This window comes from Vombatus ursinus, unplaced genomic scaffold (assembly GCF_900497805.2).
Source record: "Vombatus ursinus unplaced genomic scaffold, bare-nosed wombat genome assembly UNPS02001419.1, whole genome shotgun sequence".
Taxonomy (NCBI): Eukaryota; Metazoa; Chordata; class Mammalia; order Diprotodontia; family Vombatidae; genus Vombatus; species Vombatus ursinus.
In genome coordinates this window covers 8,249,866-8,269,370 of record NW_020941197.1, presented here as the reverse complement: position 1 = coordinate 8,269,370, position 19,505 = coordinate 8,249,866, and the positions used below count along the sequence as shown (strand labels likewise).

Here is a 19,505-nt window from a genome sequence, read left to right as displayed (position 1 = left end):
ACTGTAAAAGGCCAAAGTGTAGTTGTTTACAATGAGTTTGGGGTTATTTGCTTTGTTTCAGGGATTTTTTTTCTTCATGAGTAAACAGCCACACAGAGGGACCAACAGCGATATATTTTTCTCCTACCCCTTCTCACTGTCTCCTACATACTTCTTGATGGTCAGGTGGCTAAATTGTGGCTCTCACTCACTGGGAGCTGGTTTTCCAGATTCCAGGCTGCACAATACAAAACTAATAAATAAATTTAAAAACTAAAAAATAAACCACAAAACTAAAATACTTAACAGAGTAAAAAGCAACTATTTGTCCTATCAATAAGAATAGGTTATGGAGCCAGGCAGAGCAGTTGAGAATAAAATGAAAAGAGATAAGGAAGAAGGAGAGGAGAAAAGCACTGGATTTTACATTAGAAGACAAAGATTCAAATTGTGACCCCGCTATTTATTTCCTGTAGGATACTGGGCAAACCACTGAAGGTCTCTGGGACCTAAGTTTCCTCATATTTAAATCAGAGAATAGCATTAAATTTCCTTTTAGATCCCTTTTAATTGTCAAACCTATGACCTGAGCAGACACGGTCCTACACAAGAGTAAAGGATCACTTGAAAAATAAAAATTGTAGAAAATCTAAAAAGCTGGCTTCTGAGGAAGATCTGGGTTTGAGTTCAGCCTCTAACACAACACTGTGGGTGTGGGTAACTCTGTGCAAGTCACTTAACCTCAAGATAACGATCATGCTATATGGTACTGATCTGTAAGCAAAAGTGAGTTTCCTCACCAGGAGTTCTCCATAACAACAGTCCCCAAAAAAATTTTTTAAAGAAAAGAAAAATTGCACCATCTATTTTTACCTGCATGTCAAAAGCAGAACTTTTTCAAAATGCCAATTTTTCCAAAAAAAAAAGCTAGTACATTTCCTTACATTTTAATAAAAATATTTAAGATGGGCCTTTATTTGGGGGGGGGGGTGAGAGATGGAACGGCAACTCCCTTTTACTTCAAATACAGTTTGACATTTAAATTCTTCCAATGTCTTCCCATCCCTGATCTCATTCATTATCTGCTAATCCTCCACAAACCTTCTGCTGATTGCTAACGCCTACATACAACACCATTCCCTTCCCCTATAATTCTTTCCTAACCCTCTTCTCCACCAGTATCTACTTTTAAAACCTAGTTTTAAAAAATTCGTTTTCAAAATATATTCATTTCCCTACTTAGAATCTTCAATGTTAATATGTCCAACTCCAAATGTCCAAAACAATTCAACATTTCTTTCCCCCTAAAACTTATTCCTTCTTAACTTTCCAATGTCTATTGATGACAATCATAATTCTTCCAGTCACTCAGGCTCATACCTTTGTCTTATCTCCGGCTTTTCACTCCTTTGCCCCACACACATATTTGACAGGTTGCCAAGTCCTGTCAATCCCATCTCTACATCTCACACAACTACCATCTAGATCAGGGTCCTCTCGCCAGGACTATTCCAAGAGCCTCCTAAATGGTCTCCCTAAAATCATTCTCTCTTCTCTACAATCCATCCTCCACACAGGAGCCAAATTGACAAGACTAAGGCATAAAATTAACCATGTTACTACTCTGCCAGGGAGGTTCAGAGGCTGCCCACTGCCCTTAGCATGAAATACAAACTTTTCTATTTGGCATTTACAGCCTTTCACAATGTGGCTCCAGCTTTTCTTTTCAGGATAATTACACACTGTTCCCAATCACACACTCTTCACTCTGGTTGGGTTAGCCCACCTGCGGTTCCCCATAAATGTCATTCTATCTCCCACCTCTGTGCCTTTACACAGACTGGACCCCAAGTCAGAAATGGTCTCTTCTCACCTATCTCTTGCAACCTCTTCAAACCTTCACTTAGGCAAAGAACTCCTTCAAGAAGTCTTTCCTGATTCCTCCAATTGTTAAGTACCCCCAATCACCATGAATATATTTTGTAATCCTCTTATATTTACTTATCCATGATTTATTTATCCACTCATCCATATTTTATCCCCCTAAACAGAATGAAAGCTCTTGGAGGGCAAGGGCTATATCACATTTTTATTTGTATCCCCAATGGCTAGCAAAAAGTACAGCACACATTCATTATTTAATGTTTATTCATATAGTTAATATATTAATATTATATCATAGAATGTATTGTTAGATAATTACTATATTAAACATTTACATATTAATGTTAACTAATATATAAACACACCATACTCCTTTTCCACAAAATATTTCCCTTAATATTCTCTATTTCATAGCTAGAAAAAAGGCATCATTAAACTTCTATTTTGTACCATCCCACCCTTGTCATAATTGCAGTCATCCTTGTCAGTAGAGAATCCCATTTTAATGTTTTCAGTTGTCTCCTCCTGCTAGATTTTCTTTTAAAGTAGCTTCTGGCAAATTACAATTACAAAAGTAGTCTTTCCTTAAAATAAAGGCTCTAAAAGTCACATATAAATATCAGCAAATACACCTATGTATTTTGGTAAAGTTTTCATCAGGAATGTATGAAACTAAAATAGAAATTGAAGGCTGGCAATATTGTACTCCAACCCATATAAAAATCATTTTAAGAAATATTTAATTTGTAATCTTGATTTTATTGATCTGAATAGTTATTTGTATTCTTGTTTTAGCTAAACAGTATCCTCATTTTTTTTCCACAAAGGAAAGCTATCAATCACAAGGCACAAAAACAGAGGTTATCAACAATTTAACCAAGTAACCTAAAGTTAAGACACAAATATCCAAGTCTGGAAAACGGAGTACAAATATAATTCATTACTAAGTCTTATTTTGCTGGTTTTATTTGAAAATAATTGTTAATGAAAAGGGAAAAGGACCTATGTGTACAAAAATATTTCTAACAGTTCTTTTTGTGGTGGTAAAGAAATGACAATTGAGGGGATTCCCATCAATTAGGGAATGGCTGAACAAGTTGTGGTGTATGATTGTGATGGAATACTATTGTGCTATGAGAAATGATGACCTGGAAAGACTTTTATGAACTGGTACAAAATGAAATGAGCAGAAACAGGAAAACACAGTACACAGTAACAATACTGTATTGACGATAAAATGTGAAAGACTTAGCTACTCTGATCAATATAATGATCCAAGACAATACCAAAGGACCCACGATGAAAAATGCTATCCACTTCCAGAGAGAGAGAACTGATGAACCTTACATGCAGAATAAAGCATATTTTTTTCACTTCTTTAGGTTTCTTGCTTTTTATGGTTTTGTGGGGGTTTTTTTGTTTTGTTTTATTTTTGCAACATGATTAATATGGAAAACTTTTTTGCATGACTTCATATGTATAACTGATATCACACTGCTTGCCTTATAAATAGGGGTGGGAAGAGAGAAAGGGAGGAGAGGAAGGGAGAGAATCTGAAATTCAAAAAACTTTTTAAATGTATGTTTAAAATAAATAGAAAGACAGATGAATGAATAAGAGAATAGTGAATGAATAAAAAATTGTTTAAGCTTTAAAATGGAATAAACTAATGTTCATTCTCTGGCTTAAAATTTTTCAATGGTTCCCTAAAATTTTCCAAGCAAACATTTAAGTTGCTTTTAAATTTGACTGAAGGCAGTCAAGACCCTCAACTTTTCTAGATGCCTCCTTTTCTCTGTGCATTCTAACAACCAAAACAAACCTCCCTGCCCTTCACTTCCACATCTCTTGAATATATATCCTGTGCTTTTCCTTCCAATCATATAATTTGGAACTGGAAGGGGCCTTAGGGATTTAACTCAGAATCCTTGGCAATGTGAAAAATCAAAAAACCACGTATCATTATGCTATACAAGTATGGAAATTAAGTGGAATGTTAGAGCTCTATAAATATATACAAACATATACACTTATATGCATGTATGTACAAATATATGCACACATATACACACATATATGTTTATACACACATATGTATGTTTAAACCAATGACTGTTAACTTAGAAAGAAAGTTTAAGGTATTTGCATCTTGATCCGGATTTTTTTTTTTTAAGGCAACTGGGGTTAAGTGACTTGCCCAGGGTCACACAGCTAGTAAGTGTCTGAGGCCACATTTGAACTAAGGTCCTCTTGAATCCAGGGCTGGTGCTCTATCCACTGCGCCATCTAGCTGCCCCAATCTGGATTATTTTAAGTATCTGTGTTGTTTAACAAAATTGTGACATATCGTTTAGCCTCCATTCACTAGTTTTTCATAAACAAAATATTAAGTATATAACATCTATTCCAGAAAAGTTTTGGTTTTTTTGGCTTTTTTTGCTAAGTAGCTACCTTAAATGTTTGAATTCAAAGCTATACAGTCGCACCTCCCTTATCTGGTAACCTCAACTATCAGGAAGATAGCCAAGAACTGGGGAATAAGCAAAAAGATCTGCGAAAATCCAAAATAAGTGTTGAAGTCCACCCACTAAAGCTCCTGGGTCTTACTCACCCGAGAATCCCTTAAGCCCCTATGCAAAGTTTTTATGTTCTTACTGGACACAACATTTTAACAAGCTTGATGATGTTTTCCCAGTTCAAAGCACATTAGAAAGGAAAGGTGGTGATACAAACACACTAATAAAAACAAAGTGACTTTAAGTGAATAGACAAGACAATTAAAAAAAGCAAACAAAAGAAACAAAAGAGCACTAAGGTCTAGGGTCAGCTAGCATAGGATACCCCTACTCACATCAACAGCCTCTGAGAATATCATGATACTAAAGCACCTTATGATAATTCACTTTGATAATGAAAGGGCAGTAGTAGCACAGTGGAAAATGCACTAAATTAACTTGGGCTTGGATACTAATTCTACTACTTACTAACCATGTAACTGGGAAAGTCACTCCACAAAGTGGAACTTAGCCTCCTCATATGTACAAATGAGAATAGTTTGACTACTTCACAGCTTAGTTTAGAGGTAAGCACCCTATAACTACAGAGTGCTAGCATTATATAAATGCAAACTAGTAATGTTATGATAACCTTTAATTATTAAGACAGGGTTAAATTATGTTCAGCATGCTCAGCTTAAGAAGGAAGGGCAGCATATAATATATTTTACAAAGATCTTTTTCACCTACAGATCAGGAAGGTGAAGCTAAGAGACAGTAAATGACTTATCCAAGATCACAAAACTAGTCAGCTAATGCAAAAAAAGTAATTTTTAAAAAATAAATTTGGCAGTTAAAGGGAAAAGCTTAAAATCTGGAAAAATCCACTTAGGAAGAAAAATTCTTCAACAGTCCTGGATAAACGAGGTATCACTATATTATTTTAAAATTATAGGGCTTTGGGGCAGCTAGGTGGCGCAGTGGATAGAGCTTTGGCCCTAGATTCAGGAGGACCTGAGTTCAAATGCAGCCTAAGACACATAACACTTACTAGCTGTGTGACCCTGGGCAAGTCACTTAACCCCGCTGCCCAGCTTAAAAAAAAAAATTATAGGGTTTCTTCAAAAGTCAAAAAACTAAACTATTCTCATATCTTGTCAAATTTCTAAATATATCCTACTTTAAAGAATGGATTTTAAAGGCTTTCTAAAATATACAAAGTCAGAAGCATTGAGCTGAACTAAATTTTCAAAGTAAATTAATTTAGTACTTTCTCTAGTAAAGTTTCTAGTTTCTAAAATAAATTTTCCATTAAAGTTCTAGTTTTTGAAATTTTTAGTAAAGGTTACCCTCAAGATTCTGTAAAAAGAGACACAGGAGAAGGGAATGAATACAAATCAAAATATACTGAAATTAAAATATAATTATGCAATTAATTCATCAAAAAACATTTTTTTTAACACTTACCAAACAGTGTTAGTTTCAATATCCTGCTACACTGAATTGCAAAGGAAAGATCAGAACTATCGAAAATTGTTATAAGATCTCCATCTGAAAAGATTTTTAAAACAGGAATGATTTCATATTATCAACAATGAATAGAACTCATGCCCAGTTTAAAAATTAAAAACTATAACTCATCTAAAGATGTTTTAAAGGCAACTAGAAAATACCAACCCAACAAAAAACTTAATCGCTGTTTGAATGAAGCACCTGGAAAATATGAATTTGTTTGAAAGTATTGCAGGATTGCTCATTACTATTCGTGGTAATACATAGCTTTATACTGGAACCAGATAAACCAAAAAGCATCTATAGTTAATGAAGTAAGTGGAATTCAGAATGGCAATATTATCACAAATTTCTAGTTTTCCATTACATTTTCACTGCAAATATATGAGGCAAGTTATAACCTTAATTGCACACTACTTCAAAAAGAGTATCTTTAAAGATTCAAACCTCAAACTAAGTAGAGTAAAATCTTACAGATTTAGACAAGAGAAAAAAATCAGTCTAAATTATAAAATGTTTTATAAGAAATTAAGCTTTTACTACTTTCAAGGAAACACAGTAACTCAAACCAGTCTAAGTGCTGAAAAAAGAATCTCTCAGTTTCTTCACTAGTAAAATAAGAGTTGGATTTAATGATCTCAAATGTCCCTTCCAGCTCTAAGTCTATGATACAAAGTAACCAAACAGCACTAAATCCATATTTTAACTGCACTTTTCAAAAGCTGCAAAAAGACTGGCTGCAACCAGAGGGCAGGGATCAAATCACCCTTCCTCAGCTTTGCTGAGATCATGCTCTCAAGTTCTCAGAGGGGGCTCCTTAATCTTTTTTTTGCATCATGGACCCCTTTAAAGTCTAGTGAGACCCTTGGGCCCCTTCTCAGAATGTTTGTTGTCTGTAAAAACAAAAATGTATTATTTTTTTCTCATGGAAGTTCAAGGATCTTTAAAATCTATCAAGGGATCCCAAGTTAAGAACAGCTGCCCTGGAGGGTAGGGATCATGCCTTCTGCTCCTTTGGTACTCTGTTGTAATGGCTGGAGCACTAGATATGAAGACTAGAAGATCTGCGTTCAATCATAACTTAGACATTTACTAGCTGTGTAACCCTGAACAAGTCACTTCACTTCTCCACACCTTAGCAGTTTCCTCATATGTAAAGTGAAGGAGTTGAAGTTGATGGCCTCTACAATCTCTTCCAGCTACAAATCTATGATCGTAACTACAATCTAGTACAGTGCTCTAAACACTATAGACATTCAATAAATTTTGGAACAATGGTGGGGAAGAAGTACAAAGCTGGAGCATATGAATCCATCTTCTGACTGTGTATCAGTCTTATTAACAAGATGCTAGAGGGGTAGCTAGGTGGCGCAGTGGATAGAGCACTGGCCCTGAAGTCAGGAGGACCTGAGTTCAAATCCGGCCTCAGACCAAACACCTGACACTTACTAGCTGTATGACCCTGGGCAAGTCACTTAACCCCAACTGCCTAAAAAACAAAAACAAAAACAAGATGCTAGAACTGGAATAGGGAAGTTGCAAGACAGGAGATGATTATCTGAAAGATGATCAGCAAAAAAGAGGTAAGGGGTATTAAAAAGTACCTAGTAGACGAATTTCTACTTTAGACTTCCTCAGGGACAAAAGTGATAAGAAGATTTTGATTGCAATAAATCCTTGGCAAAAACGTGCCCAAGTCCCAATCAAAGGCAGTTAAGCAAGCTAGACTAGAAAAGAAAAAGGCAGAAAAACTTCTATACTCTTTGGGTCCGTAGCCCCCAATACCACGAGAGTTACACAGAAGAATGACAGATCACAGATCTTCTTTCAGCAAATATGGAGTGAAAAGGGCAATTCTGAGGTAATCTGCAAAGAATGTATACTACGTTGATGTTTCTGTCAGTGACAGGAAACAGATATTTATGCACAAATGCACAAGTATAGGTTAATCTCCCTCCTCAGATGTGGAAAAAGGTAAAGGCAGAAGGACTGGGGGAGTATTTCTCCATTATGCAGATTATTAGGGAGAATAATGTTCCTTGAAAGAATGAAAGGAGGACTTCCAATCTTCCTTTAGTTCCAAGGAACTAAAAAAGAAAAGGAATGTAAAAAGGCAGAAAAAAAGCCTAACCTGCATCAGGAGGTTGGAAAATGAAAGAAGGTAACCAAGAGGTAAGGAAAGGAGGGCCTCTGCACATCTGGAGCTATTCAATAAATATGAAGCTCCTGCCCTTGAAGGTAGAACTGGGCCCTTTAAGGAAGAAGCAACTTCTTATGCACCAAGAATGTTGACGAAATGTGAAGTCTTATAGTAATATTTAGGGAAAGAGTCCAAGAGTGATGGCTGATGACTCCATAGAGAGGACTACTGAGGCAATCTTGAATGAAAAATAGAATCTGCTGTGCACATGGATCCATGATGTGACAGAGAACCTTTCAACACTTGTCAAAACCAATAACCACTACCCACTATTGGTGACTGATGTTAAAAAAAAAAAAAAAGGATTCTGCTAGAAGGAACAGTATAAGTTTTTGGAAGGATTATGAAGTTCTTGGAAATAAATTACTAACTTTATACAGGCACAGACCAGTTTCTTCACTTTTACCAAGTAAAAGAAAGGGATTCAGAAAAGAAAGGCAGATGGGAAAAGTCAACAGTTAGTTAAAATGGTATTTAAGAATAGAATCTGAATTCTAGAACATGGTTTAAGAAAAGAGAGCTTGTGGCCAGAGACAAAGTACATCTAACAAGAATTGGTTAAAATATATTTGTCTGGAGACTAGCAAATCTGATCAAGAAAGCTTTAAACTCAAAATGGAAGGAGAGGAAAAAAAGAAATGTGCCAGGCTGAGGCATCTAAGCTTTATTCTGAAGACAAATGGAAACCATTGATGTTTTCTGAGGAGAGGACAACAATGATCCAAGTACACAGCACTTAGGAAGCCAAAAAGAGGAGTCAGTTTTGTGAGAGGTTATAAGAAATAAAACTGAGTTCAAGGTACAGACATGAAATCCAGGGAAAAAAAATGTCCAAATTTCAATTAATCCAATGAACATTGATAAGGGAGAAAAAAAAAGGAGAGGTATTTACTTGTCACTGAATGGAAGAGATTCAATAAAAGTACTAAAAACAGGTATTCTGATGGCAGCATCATTCTAACACCAGAGAGGCATTCTTAACATGAGATCTATGTATTTTTTTTATTATGACAATAATTTTTATTATTTGACAAGAATATTTCAACATTACTGGTTTCCTTTGTGGTCTTATGTATTTTTTTTATGCATTTAAGAATATTATTCTGAGAAGAGGTCCATAGGCTTCATTAGACTGCCAAAGTAGTCCCAGACAGAAAAAATAAGGTTAAGAACCTCTGTTCTAGACCATGGTCAAAAGGAACAGTATATACAATATTGCTTATCATTGATTAAAATATTTATTTTGCCCAGATTTTTTGTCTTCTAAAATATTCATAGAAAAACACTCTTACCTTCATCTTTATACTTTATAGTAATCTCATCACTACTCTGAAGTTTTCCCCGGAAAACTCTTTGCATCATCAGCACTAATTCATCATAAGTAATGTCTTCATTATGAATAGGAATTCTCCGAATATCATCCCCAAGCTGAGCTTTAATAATTAGCTTTCCACTTAAATCCAACTGCCCATTCATGGTGGACTCCAGGATGTTCTACAAAACTGCCAGGAGATAAGGATAAAGAGTTTTAAAACTTAAAGTTATAATATACATCTTGAAAAAAAATTACTAGATATCAAAACTTTAACAAATGTAGATGGAGTATAGTTCATAGTCCCTAAATTTACATAGTCAAATTTATACAGTCAAAATTAGCTTCCATGATATGAAGAGACCAAACTAGATGATATCTAAAGGTACTTCCACTTCTGAAATTATATGACTGTGATTTTAACCTAACAAAGACAAATATCATGAGTACAAATGAAAATGTATCTTTGCAAATACAAAGCACTTTAGCATTAAAATATTCAGTCAAGTGAATAAGGCAGTTACTAACATGAAGAAAAGCCACATAAGTAAAAAAAAATGTTCATATAAGCATTAGTTCTAGTAACAAAAAATTGTAAATAATGTGTCCAATGTTTAGGTACCAGCTAAACAAATCATGATATATAAATGTAACAGAAGATTATTGTGCCAAAAAGAATAATGAATATGAAGAATTCAGAGAAGTAGGGTAAAAGTTTGACGAAATAATTCAAAGAAAGCAGAGGCAAAAGAAAAAAATATATATACTAAGTAAAACAACATAATTACAATCAACATAGGCAACAAAATTCGTGTCAAATATAATGGTCAACGTTAGTGTCAAACCGAACATCCAAGCACTGTGCTATGTGCTGGGTAGATAAATACAAAATTGAGACAGTCTCTCCCTTCAAGGAAATTACATTCTAATAGGGAGAAACCACACATGGCTAGGGAAGGAAATTCTCATCTCCTTGTCCCAACAGCAGGGCAGATGACAGATGTCACTCCTCATTCTGTTAACAATTTATAAACTTTTTTGACAACGTGCCTTGGATGTCTGTTGAAAAGGATGTGTCATGAATGCAAATTTTAAAATAAACTAGGGTGGCAAAGGGCTATAAAACCGTGCCTACCTTCTGACCGAGCAATACCACTTCTAGACCTGTATCCCAAAGAGATCATAAAAATAGGAAAAGGACCCACATGGACAAAAATATTTATAGCAGCTCTTTTTGTGGTAACCAAGAATTGGAAATTGAGGGGATGCCCATCAATTGAGGAATGGCTGAATAAGTTGTGGTATATGAATGAAATGGAATACTACTGTGCTGTAAGAAATGATAAACAGGCAGGTTTCAGAAAAACCTGGTAAGACTTACATGAACTGATAGTGAGTGAAGTGAGCAGAACCAGGAGAACATTATAACAGCAACATTGTGTGATGACTTATTTTGATAGACTTAGCTCTTCTGAGCAATGCAATGATCTAAGACAATTCTAAAAGATTCATGATGGAAAATGCTATACACATCCAGAAAAAGAACTATGGAGTCTGAATGCAGATTGAAGCATACTATTTGATCTCTTTATTTTGTTTTGTTTCTTCTTTCTCACGGTTTCTCTCATTGGTTCTAAGTCTTCTTTACAACATGATTAATGTGAAAATGTTTAATATGAATGTGTATGTAAAGCTTATATCTGATTGCATGCTGTCTTGGGGAGGAGGGATAGAGAGAGAGAAAATTTAGAACTCAAAATCTTATAGTGAATGTTGAAAACTAAAAATAACTAATAAAAAATATTTTGATAACAAAAAAAAAAAAAAAACTCTGAGGTACCACAGCACACCTATCAGAGTGGCTAATATGACAAAAAATGGAAATGCTGGATGTTGGAGAAGATGTGGGAAAACTGGGACACTAATGCACTGCTGGTGGAGTTGTAAAATGATCCAACTATTCTGGAAAGCAATCTGAAACTATGCTCAAAGGGCTATAAAACTGTGCAAACCCTTTGATTTAGCAATACCACTGCTAGGTCTATATCCCAAAGACATTCAAAAAAAATGGAAAAGGACTTATTTGTACAAAAAAATTTATAGCAGCTCTCCTTGCGGTGGGTAAGAACTGGAAATTGAAAGGATGCCCAGCAACTGGGGAATGGCTAAACAAGGTATGATATATGATTGTAATGGAATATTATTGTGCTGTAAGAAATGACAAGTAGGATGATTTCAGAAAAATCTGGACTTACATGAACTGATGCATAGTGAAATGAACAGAACCAAGAGATTGTTGTATATGATAACAGCAATACTGTATGATGAAGAACTGTGAATGATTTAGCTATCCACAGCAATAGAATGATCCAAGACAATCCCAAAAGACTATGAAGCATACTATCTGCCTCCAGAGAAAGAACTGATATTGACTGAATACAGACTGAAGCATGTTATTTTTCACTTTCTTTTTTCATTTTTTTTATTTTATTCGAGTGTTCTTGTACAAAATGACTAATATAGAAATGATTCACATAATTGCACATGTATAACTTATATTTGATTGCTTACCATCTCCGGGAAGGAGGGACAGGAGGGAAGAAGTGAGGGATAGAACTTGGAACTCAAAATTTAAAATAAAAAATGTTAAAAAAAAAATAAAATAAAATAAACTAGGGTGGGAAAGCACTTCTTTTCCCTTTTTCAAGTCAAAGTTTACAGTATCAAAATACAACATAAAAAGTTGGTTTTGCAAGTCTTATATACTACACATATAGTAAAAACAAAAAAGTAAATGCTAAAATGCCATTTAGGAAACTACTAAAATAAAGAAGTATTTGTGACTAGAGAAGCTGAAAATTTCCTCTCACTAAAAATAAGACATTTTAAAATTACAAATGTGATTTTAAAAAAAAGTTACAATTGTATATGAATAACTCAAGTATACTAGGCTCAACTATTCAATCTCTCCCCAGTAAAAATGATGCACTACAAAATACATCTCATCTCCCACACACAAATTCTTCTTCAATTTTCTCACTATCTACCCACCAAGCTGACAACTTAGAAGCATCTTTTTATCCTCGCTCCTTCATTTCTAGAGTACTTTGCTAGAATCCCTCCTTTGTCCCCCACCTTGTTTTATACTTAACTGTATATATCATAGGATCAAAGGATTTAGGGTTGGATGGGGCCTTAGAGATCATGTAGTCTAGTCCCTTCATTTTACAAATAAGAAAACTGAGACCCACAGATAACATGATCTGCCCCTAATCACACAATTAGGAAGTAGCAGAAGATGAATTGGAATTCAGGTTCTAATTCTACTCAGGCACTATATTACTACACATCTCCCATGACCCCATTCCACTACCATGTAGGAAACCCACATTCTTCATAAGCAGAAATGATTTATTTTTGTATTTGTAGGCCCAGCACAATCTCTCACTGATCTATGTAACATTTGAATTCCCCTGCAACTGGGCTATTGCTGAAATCCTGTATTTCCTGTACCTTCTCTAGACCCATATATATAAATGTGATCTCAAACCTAAACATCTCACACACCTGAACTGCTAAACCCTCAATAGTCCTCCAACACTACCCACTCTACCTATCCTATTTGCTTACAGTACACTATTCATCAGAGAGTCTCTCCCTTTCTCTTATCCTCCACAAACTGTCCTCATTTTTTATTATACCTGTGCTCATATGCCTAACACATTTAGTTACACTTCAACTCCAGTTCAGTTCTCACTTTAGAAACTTCACACATGCCATTTTCTCCTCTGCTCCACTAAACTACATACTTCCCCTGCTTTATAACTCTATTCTAGAATCTGCTTCTATTGATAACTATTATTATTTACCCTACTAATAATAATAATAGCTAACATTTACATAATTTACTTTGTTACTGTTTACTATGTTACATACATTTACATAGAGTTTACTATGTGCCAGGCACTGTGCTAAAAATAATAGCTATAATTTTTATATAGAGCCTGCTATGTGCCTGGCATTTTACAATTATTATCCCATTTGATTCTCACAACAACCCTGGGAGGCAGGTGCTATTATTATCCTACTTTCACAGTTGAGGAAACTGAGGCAAACAGAGGTAAAGTGACTTGCCCAGGGTCACACAACAAGCAAGTATCTGAGACTGGATTTGAATGCAGGTCGTCCTGAGTCCAGGCCCAGCATTCTCTCCACTATGCCACCTAGCTGCCTCTAACCTTTTCCTACAAACAGGAGAGTGGAGAAATGTCATTCTATTACATGCTAATCCCTTGGGCTGGCCTCTTGCTGCGAGAATGGGAATAGAGGTATCATTCAATCCCATGCTGATCCCCTGGGCTATCCTTTTGCCACTTTCAGGGCATTCTTCCTGTCTGCAGAGATCAGGGAGACACCATTCCTTCTTGCTCCCCCCATCTATTTCCTAGTCTGGCCTGTTGCAAGGACAGGACAGAAATGCTATTCCATCAGCTCCTCCCACTTGTTACCTCACCTGAGCTGTCCAAGCCCTAAGGAGACATTATTTTCAGGCTAACCCCCTAATGATGATAACCTTCCTGAACCCATTTAGAAACAATAAACTCCCACTGGGTCATATACCCATCAGTAATCCATAACTCCTGGCTAGCTTTATATAAACCTTATTCTCCATCCCCTCATTGCCCATTCCCTTATTCCCATCATCCTCAATCCAACCTCCTCCAATGTAGCACTCTAAGGGACCCACTCCTTCCACTGTGCTCTCTAGAATATTGTCTCTGTAGGTAACAAAGTTGTTTTCATCTTAAATCTTTTCCTTTCCCACTCCTTTAACCTTCTGGCTATTGCTGAGACCGGACTCTCTGATGACGCAGCTTCGCCGGCCACTCTTTCCAGCCCTAACTGAACTTTCACTTCCCCTGGCTCAGTCACTGATCCAGATAGGGAGACTGGGATGCTTGCTTCCCATTGTCACTTCCAGGCCCTTCTCCCTCCTCCATCACTCAATAACATCTCCTCCCTCCTCTGAGGTTGACTCAATCTGTACCTGGTAGCTGACATGCTGGTATCTGTTGTCTACCAACCTCTAGGACGTTCTTCTTTCCTCAAGTGCAGTGGCTGGCTCAGTCTTCCTCTCTGACCCAACTTCTGTCTTCATCCATCAACACAACACATTGGTACTCCTTCAAACCCCCTTACCTGGAAGATTCCCTTAACTTACTCATTTCCCAAGATCTACTCCTTCACCCCAACTCAGCTACACAAAGAGATGGTCATACTTTTAATCTTATTCACATCATCTCAATGAGGCCCTCACTGGAGCAAGGCAATCCTTTTACATTCCCTAATTAACCCACTATCCCGCTCAGCTCTTCCTTATGTTTCATCCCACCTCATACCTACCATCCTCTCAACTAAGATTCGCCTCATATTTCACAGAAAAAATTAAGGCTATTCACTGAGAACTTTTTCTTCCCTCCTCAACTTATATCTCCCAGATGCCTGCTACCACCATCTCCATGTTCACCACTGTCAAACTCTTCTCCAGACACAAAAATGATCCCATTCCATCCCCTTTTCTCAGCCCCAGGTCTGGCCCCCACCCCTACCCATCACTCCTCTTCAATCTCTCCTTGTCTACTGGCTGTTTCCACACTGCCTACAAATATGCCCATGTCCACCCCATACTCACAAAACCAAAACTTGATCTATCCATCGTAGCCAGAGAGATCTTCCATCTCTCTCCTCTCTTGCGACTAACCTCCTTAAGAAAGTCATTTCAAGGCACAGTTAGAAGCCTCCACTTCCTTTCCTCTCACTCTCTTAACTCTCTTCTATCGGGCTTTCATCTTCTCCAAAGTTACTAAATCATCTTCTCCCTGATACTCTATCTAGATTCTCGTGACAGTACTCTCTCCTGATTTTCCTATTTGACAACTTCTCAGGGTCCTTTTCAAGATCTTCATCTAGGTTATGTCAGCTAGCTATAGGTGTCCCACAGGACCCTCTACTATTTCACTTGGTGATCGTCAGCTTCCATGGATTCAGGTTTCATCTCTATGCTGATGATTTCACACTTACCCAGCCATAACTTCTGTAGACTTCCAGTCTTGAATCTACAACTTATCAAATACCCTAAAGTGGATGTCCCATAGACATCTTAAACTCAAAATGTCTAAAACTTACTTCATTATCTTCGCCCCCCCCCCCCTTTAACTTCCTTATTACTGTTAAGAGTACCACCATCCTCCCCAGCACTCAGGCCTGCAATCTAGGGCAACCTTGGTGTCATCCTTAACTCCTCACTTTCTCTCAACCTCCATATCTAATCTGTTTCCCAGGCTGTCAATTTTATCCTCATAACATCTCTCACATATGCTCCCTTCTTTCCTCTTACCACCACCCTGGTAAAGGCCCTCATTACCTCAAATTGGACTATCGAGATAACCAGGTGGCTGGTCTCACTGCCACAAGTCTCTTCCCTAGCCACTAAGCTGTCAAAGTGATCTGACCGTGCTACCATCCTATTCAATAAACTCCTGTGGTTCTCTATGACCTCCAGGATCAAAAAATTCTATTTGCCATTCAAAGCCCTTCATAATCTGCCCTCTCCTCCATACATCCTTTCCAGTCTTCTTATACCTTACAACTGCTCCCCCTCATCACACACACACACACACACACACACTCTACAGTCTAGTAACAATGGCCTCCTCGATCCTGTTCCCACAAATGCTCTCCCTCCTCATCTTGATTTCTTTCATATCCCAAGCTAAAATCCCACCTTTCCTGATCCACTTAATTCTAGTCCCTCCTTCTATTAATCATGTCCAATTTATCCTGTATGTACTTGTTTGTATACAGTTGTGTACATGTTGTCTCCCCTGTTAAGACTTTGAGCTCCTTGACAGAAAGGACTGTCTTGCGTCTTACTTTGTATCTCCAGGCTTATCACAGCCTCTGGCACATAGTAAGCACATATGAATGTTATTTACTAACTAAAAAAAAATAAACTACCCTTATGTTTCTAATGATATGAAGGTGAATAAAGCCTAGTCCTCTTATCTCTTCATGACTCATCAGCAAGAAATTGGCAGCATTATCATTGCGCTATTAAGCAGCTAGGATTGTTGCTGAACCCAAATAGCACATTTCAATAACATTCTCCTTTCAAAGTCCACAAAATACCTGAGAAAGCATAATTTACTAAGCCTTTGTGAGAAATTCTCCTAGTTCAATTCCACAAAGATTTATTATTATTTTGCACAAAGACTAAAAGGACATGTTCAAGGTCACACAAAAAGCCTGATCCCATGTAATTGAATCAGGATTCAATGTTCATCAGAACACTGAATTTCAAGTCCTACGTATCAAGGACACCCTTTCTCTCAGGTAGAGAACAAAGCTAACTTTCCTAACAGTGAAAGAAGAGCAAGCTGGAACATACAGTGAAGACACAAGATGGTACAGTGGGAAGAGCAATAGATTTGGAGTTATGAGGAAAGAGGTTTGAAGTCTATCCCTCCTCCTACTTCACTCATCACCACAGTTGTACCCCTTTTGTTTTTTCTATGCTCTTATTCTACAATACATCAAGTACTTAATGTGTTTAACTTAACAGATGTACATATAGTATAACAATATACTTCAAATTAGAAGATTTGGGTTCAAATCTCTGTCATTCAACAGCCACTCTTTTATTAAAGTCACAACCCTGTCTGGGTTTCAGATTCCTCAAATAAGGGAGTTGGACTAGAGATGATCTCTTCTATGCTTTCTAGCTTTAAAACTCTTCGGGACCTTTGAGATAACTTCCTATCCAATGCAAGAATCTGTTCTTCAATTTATTAAATCCCTATTAAATGCCTATTATGATGAACTCTGGAAAGTTCAAAAACATGAACTACCCCTAAGAAGTTTGGATGAAACACACAAATAAAATACATATGTGAAGTAACAAAGGAAATAACACCTGGAGGAATAAAGACCTATCCTAAAATGTATCACTCCAAGCATGCCTTGCAAGACGCTAGGAACTTCCAAGTGACAAAGATGAGAAGGTAGAAGATTCCAGGGATAGAGGTTGCTCAGTTGTGTCCAACCTCTTCAGGACCCCGTTTGGGGTTTTTTTGGCAAAAATACTGCCTGGAATGGTTTGCCATTTCCTTCTCCAGCTCACTTTACAGATAAAGAAACTAAGGCAAACAGGGTTAAGTGACCTGGGTTAAGCCCAGGTCACACTGCTAATAGGTGTCTGAGGTCACATTTGAACTCAGGAAGATGAGTCTTCCTGACTCCAGGCCCAGCACTCTATCCACTGAGCCACTTAGCTGCCTGGAGGCATGGAGGACAAACCTTTAAAAATAAGGAGGGAAGTAGGAGATGAAGTATGGGGAGATTCAATGTTGTATACAGGAAATAGTGAGAATACCAGTTGAGAAAGTGCCTGAAGGTAAGGACTGTGAAATTAGTCTGTTAAGATAGGTTGAAGACAAGTCATCACCTGCTTTAAATAACCCACAAAAGGACGTTGTATTTTCTCCTAGAGGAAACAGGGAGCCACAGAAGACTTCAGAGCAAAGAAGTGAGGTAAGACTTGTGTTTTAAGGCATACCTTAAACGGATACGCCCCAGTTTTAAACGAAGAAAGGAAAGCTGTTCACTGTTCTAGAATCTAGAGCAGGGATTCGTAACTTTTTTTGGCTCATAGTTCCTTATGGCACTCTGGTGAAACCTACAGATCCTCTAAGAATGTTTTTAACGGCCTAATAAAAAATGAATATGATTGCAAAAGTAACCAATTATACTGAAATAAAAGTGAATGTTACCTTTTTTCCCATTCAAGTTTATGAATGAAGTCTCTCCAAGTACCCCTTGGGGGAGGGGATGGGGTCCATGCACTCTAGGTTAAAGAACACCTGCTCAGAAAAGCAACACATGCCTCAACACCTCCTAGTAAACATTCAATAAACGTGTTGGTGAGCTGGCTGCACAAAGGTCGAGGCCCTCCTTCAGTGACAGTCTTCAGCAGGCCCTTGATCAGCTGTTCCAAGTCCCTCCCGAGGCAAAAGCTGCCCCCCCCCCAAGTCCCGGGACATTCCCTTCAATTAAATTAGCGCCCCTTAGACGCCTACTACGCGTCTCTGAAACAGCTGGGAGAGAAAGGGGACAAAAGTGAAACCGGAAGGGGGCCGGCCCGCCCCGCTTCATTACCTCAAGCCTGCGCTCCACAAGTAGCCCCACGTCGCGGACCGGGACACCCGGCGCCATCCCGATCCCGGCTCGGGCGGCGCGCGCCCCGCTCGTGACCCCTCGCGCATCCCCTCGCGCACCCCCCCCTCCGCCCCCAGCCGGCTCATGACGTCCTCCCCACCCCCACCCCCGCGAGGTCCTAGCCACCGCCTCCGCCTCGCGCCCGTCCCTCCCTCCCTCCAATCTGCAACCCTCTCCCTCGGCCGGCTTCAGGCGCCCCTCCCGCCCCTCGCACGTCCCGCTCCCGGCCGACTCGCAACCCCCTCGCTCCCCTCGCCTCGCGCCCCACCCCCGACCCAATCCTCCGGACCACAGCCAATTCCCACCATGGCCTTGGCGCGCATGCCCTCATCGCCGGCCCGAGCCAGACGGGAGGGAGTGAGCAGGCGCACCCCAGTTTCGAGCGATCATTAAAAAAAAAAATACCTTCCTCGTTGGGGCCGCAGCCGCCGCCGTCCCCTCAGCCTCGCCTTCTCCGGTCCTGGCTCTGAGGGCAGCGCCGGTGCCGAAGCCGCCACGGCGTCAGGGGGGCAGGCTACCGTCCGTCACGTTCGGCCGCTGCCGTAAATCGCCCTCTGGCTCGAGCCGGCGTCAGCCAATCGCTTGGACCCACTGAGCCTAGCGTGAGCTCGAGCCCCGTACGTGGCAGGAGGGGGAGGGCAGGGCAAGGGGCGGGGCCAGGGAGGCGGGGAGGCGGGGAGGCGAGGGAAAAGAGAAAGGAAACCTTTCCTTCCGCCTTGACAAGTGCCGAAGGCGCATGCGTTTCAGGATGTCGCTTTGACGACAGCTGTGGAGTCTGAAGGCTTGTAAAGTTTCTGGTTTTTTTTTTTTTATGGGATTCAGGGAGCAAAAAGGCGTGGATGGAGATATT

General features: G+C 38.7%; 1 protein-coding gene across 3 annotated transcripts in view; it reads right to left on the bottom strand.

Annotated features, from left to right (window-relative positions):
* Positions 1 to 19,166, bottom strand: part of TFG (TRK-fused gene) — a 38,298-nt gene extending 19,132 nt beyond the window's left edge. For 2 of the 3 annotated variants that reach the window (XM_027866383.1, XM_027866398.1), the window contains exons 1-3: positions 19,061 to 19,166; positions 9,363 to 9,572; positions 5,826 to 5,909 (exon numbers count right to left, since the gene is read on the bottom strand). In XM_027866383.1, the coding sequence (XP_027722184.1) occupies positions 5,826 to 5,909; positions 9,363 to 9,546 (268 nt within the window). In that variant the 5' untranslated portion in view covers positions 9,547 to 9,572; positions 19,061 to 19,166. Of the gene's footprint in view, positions 1 to 5,825; positions 5,910 to 9,362; positions 9,573 to 18,210; positions 18,285 to 19,060 lie in introns of all 3 variants that reach the window. The other variant, XM_027866391.1, reaches the window with a different exon arrangement.
* Between the last annotated feature and the right edge of the window lie 339 nt (positions 19,167 to 19,505).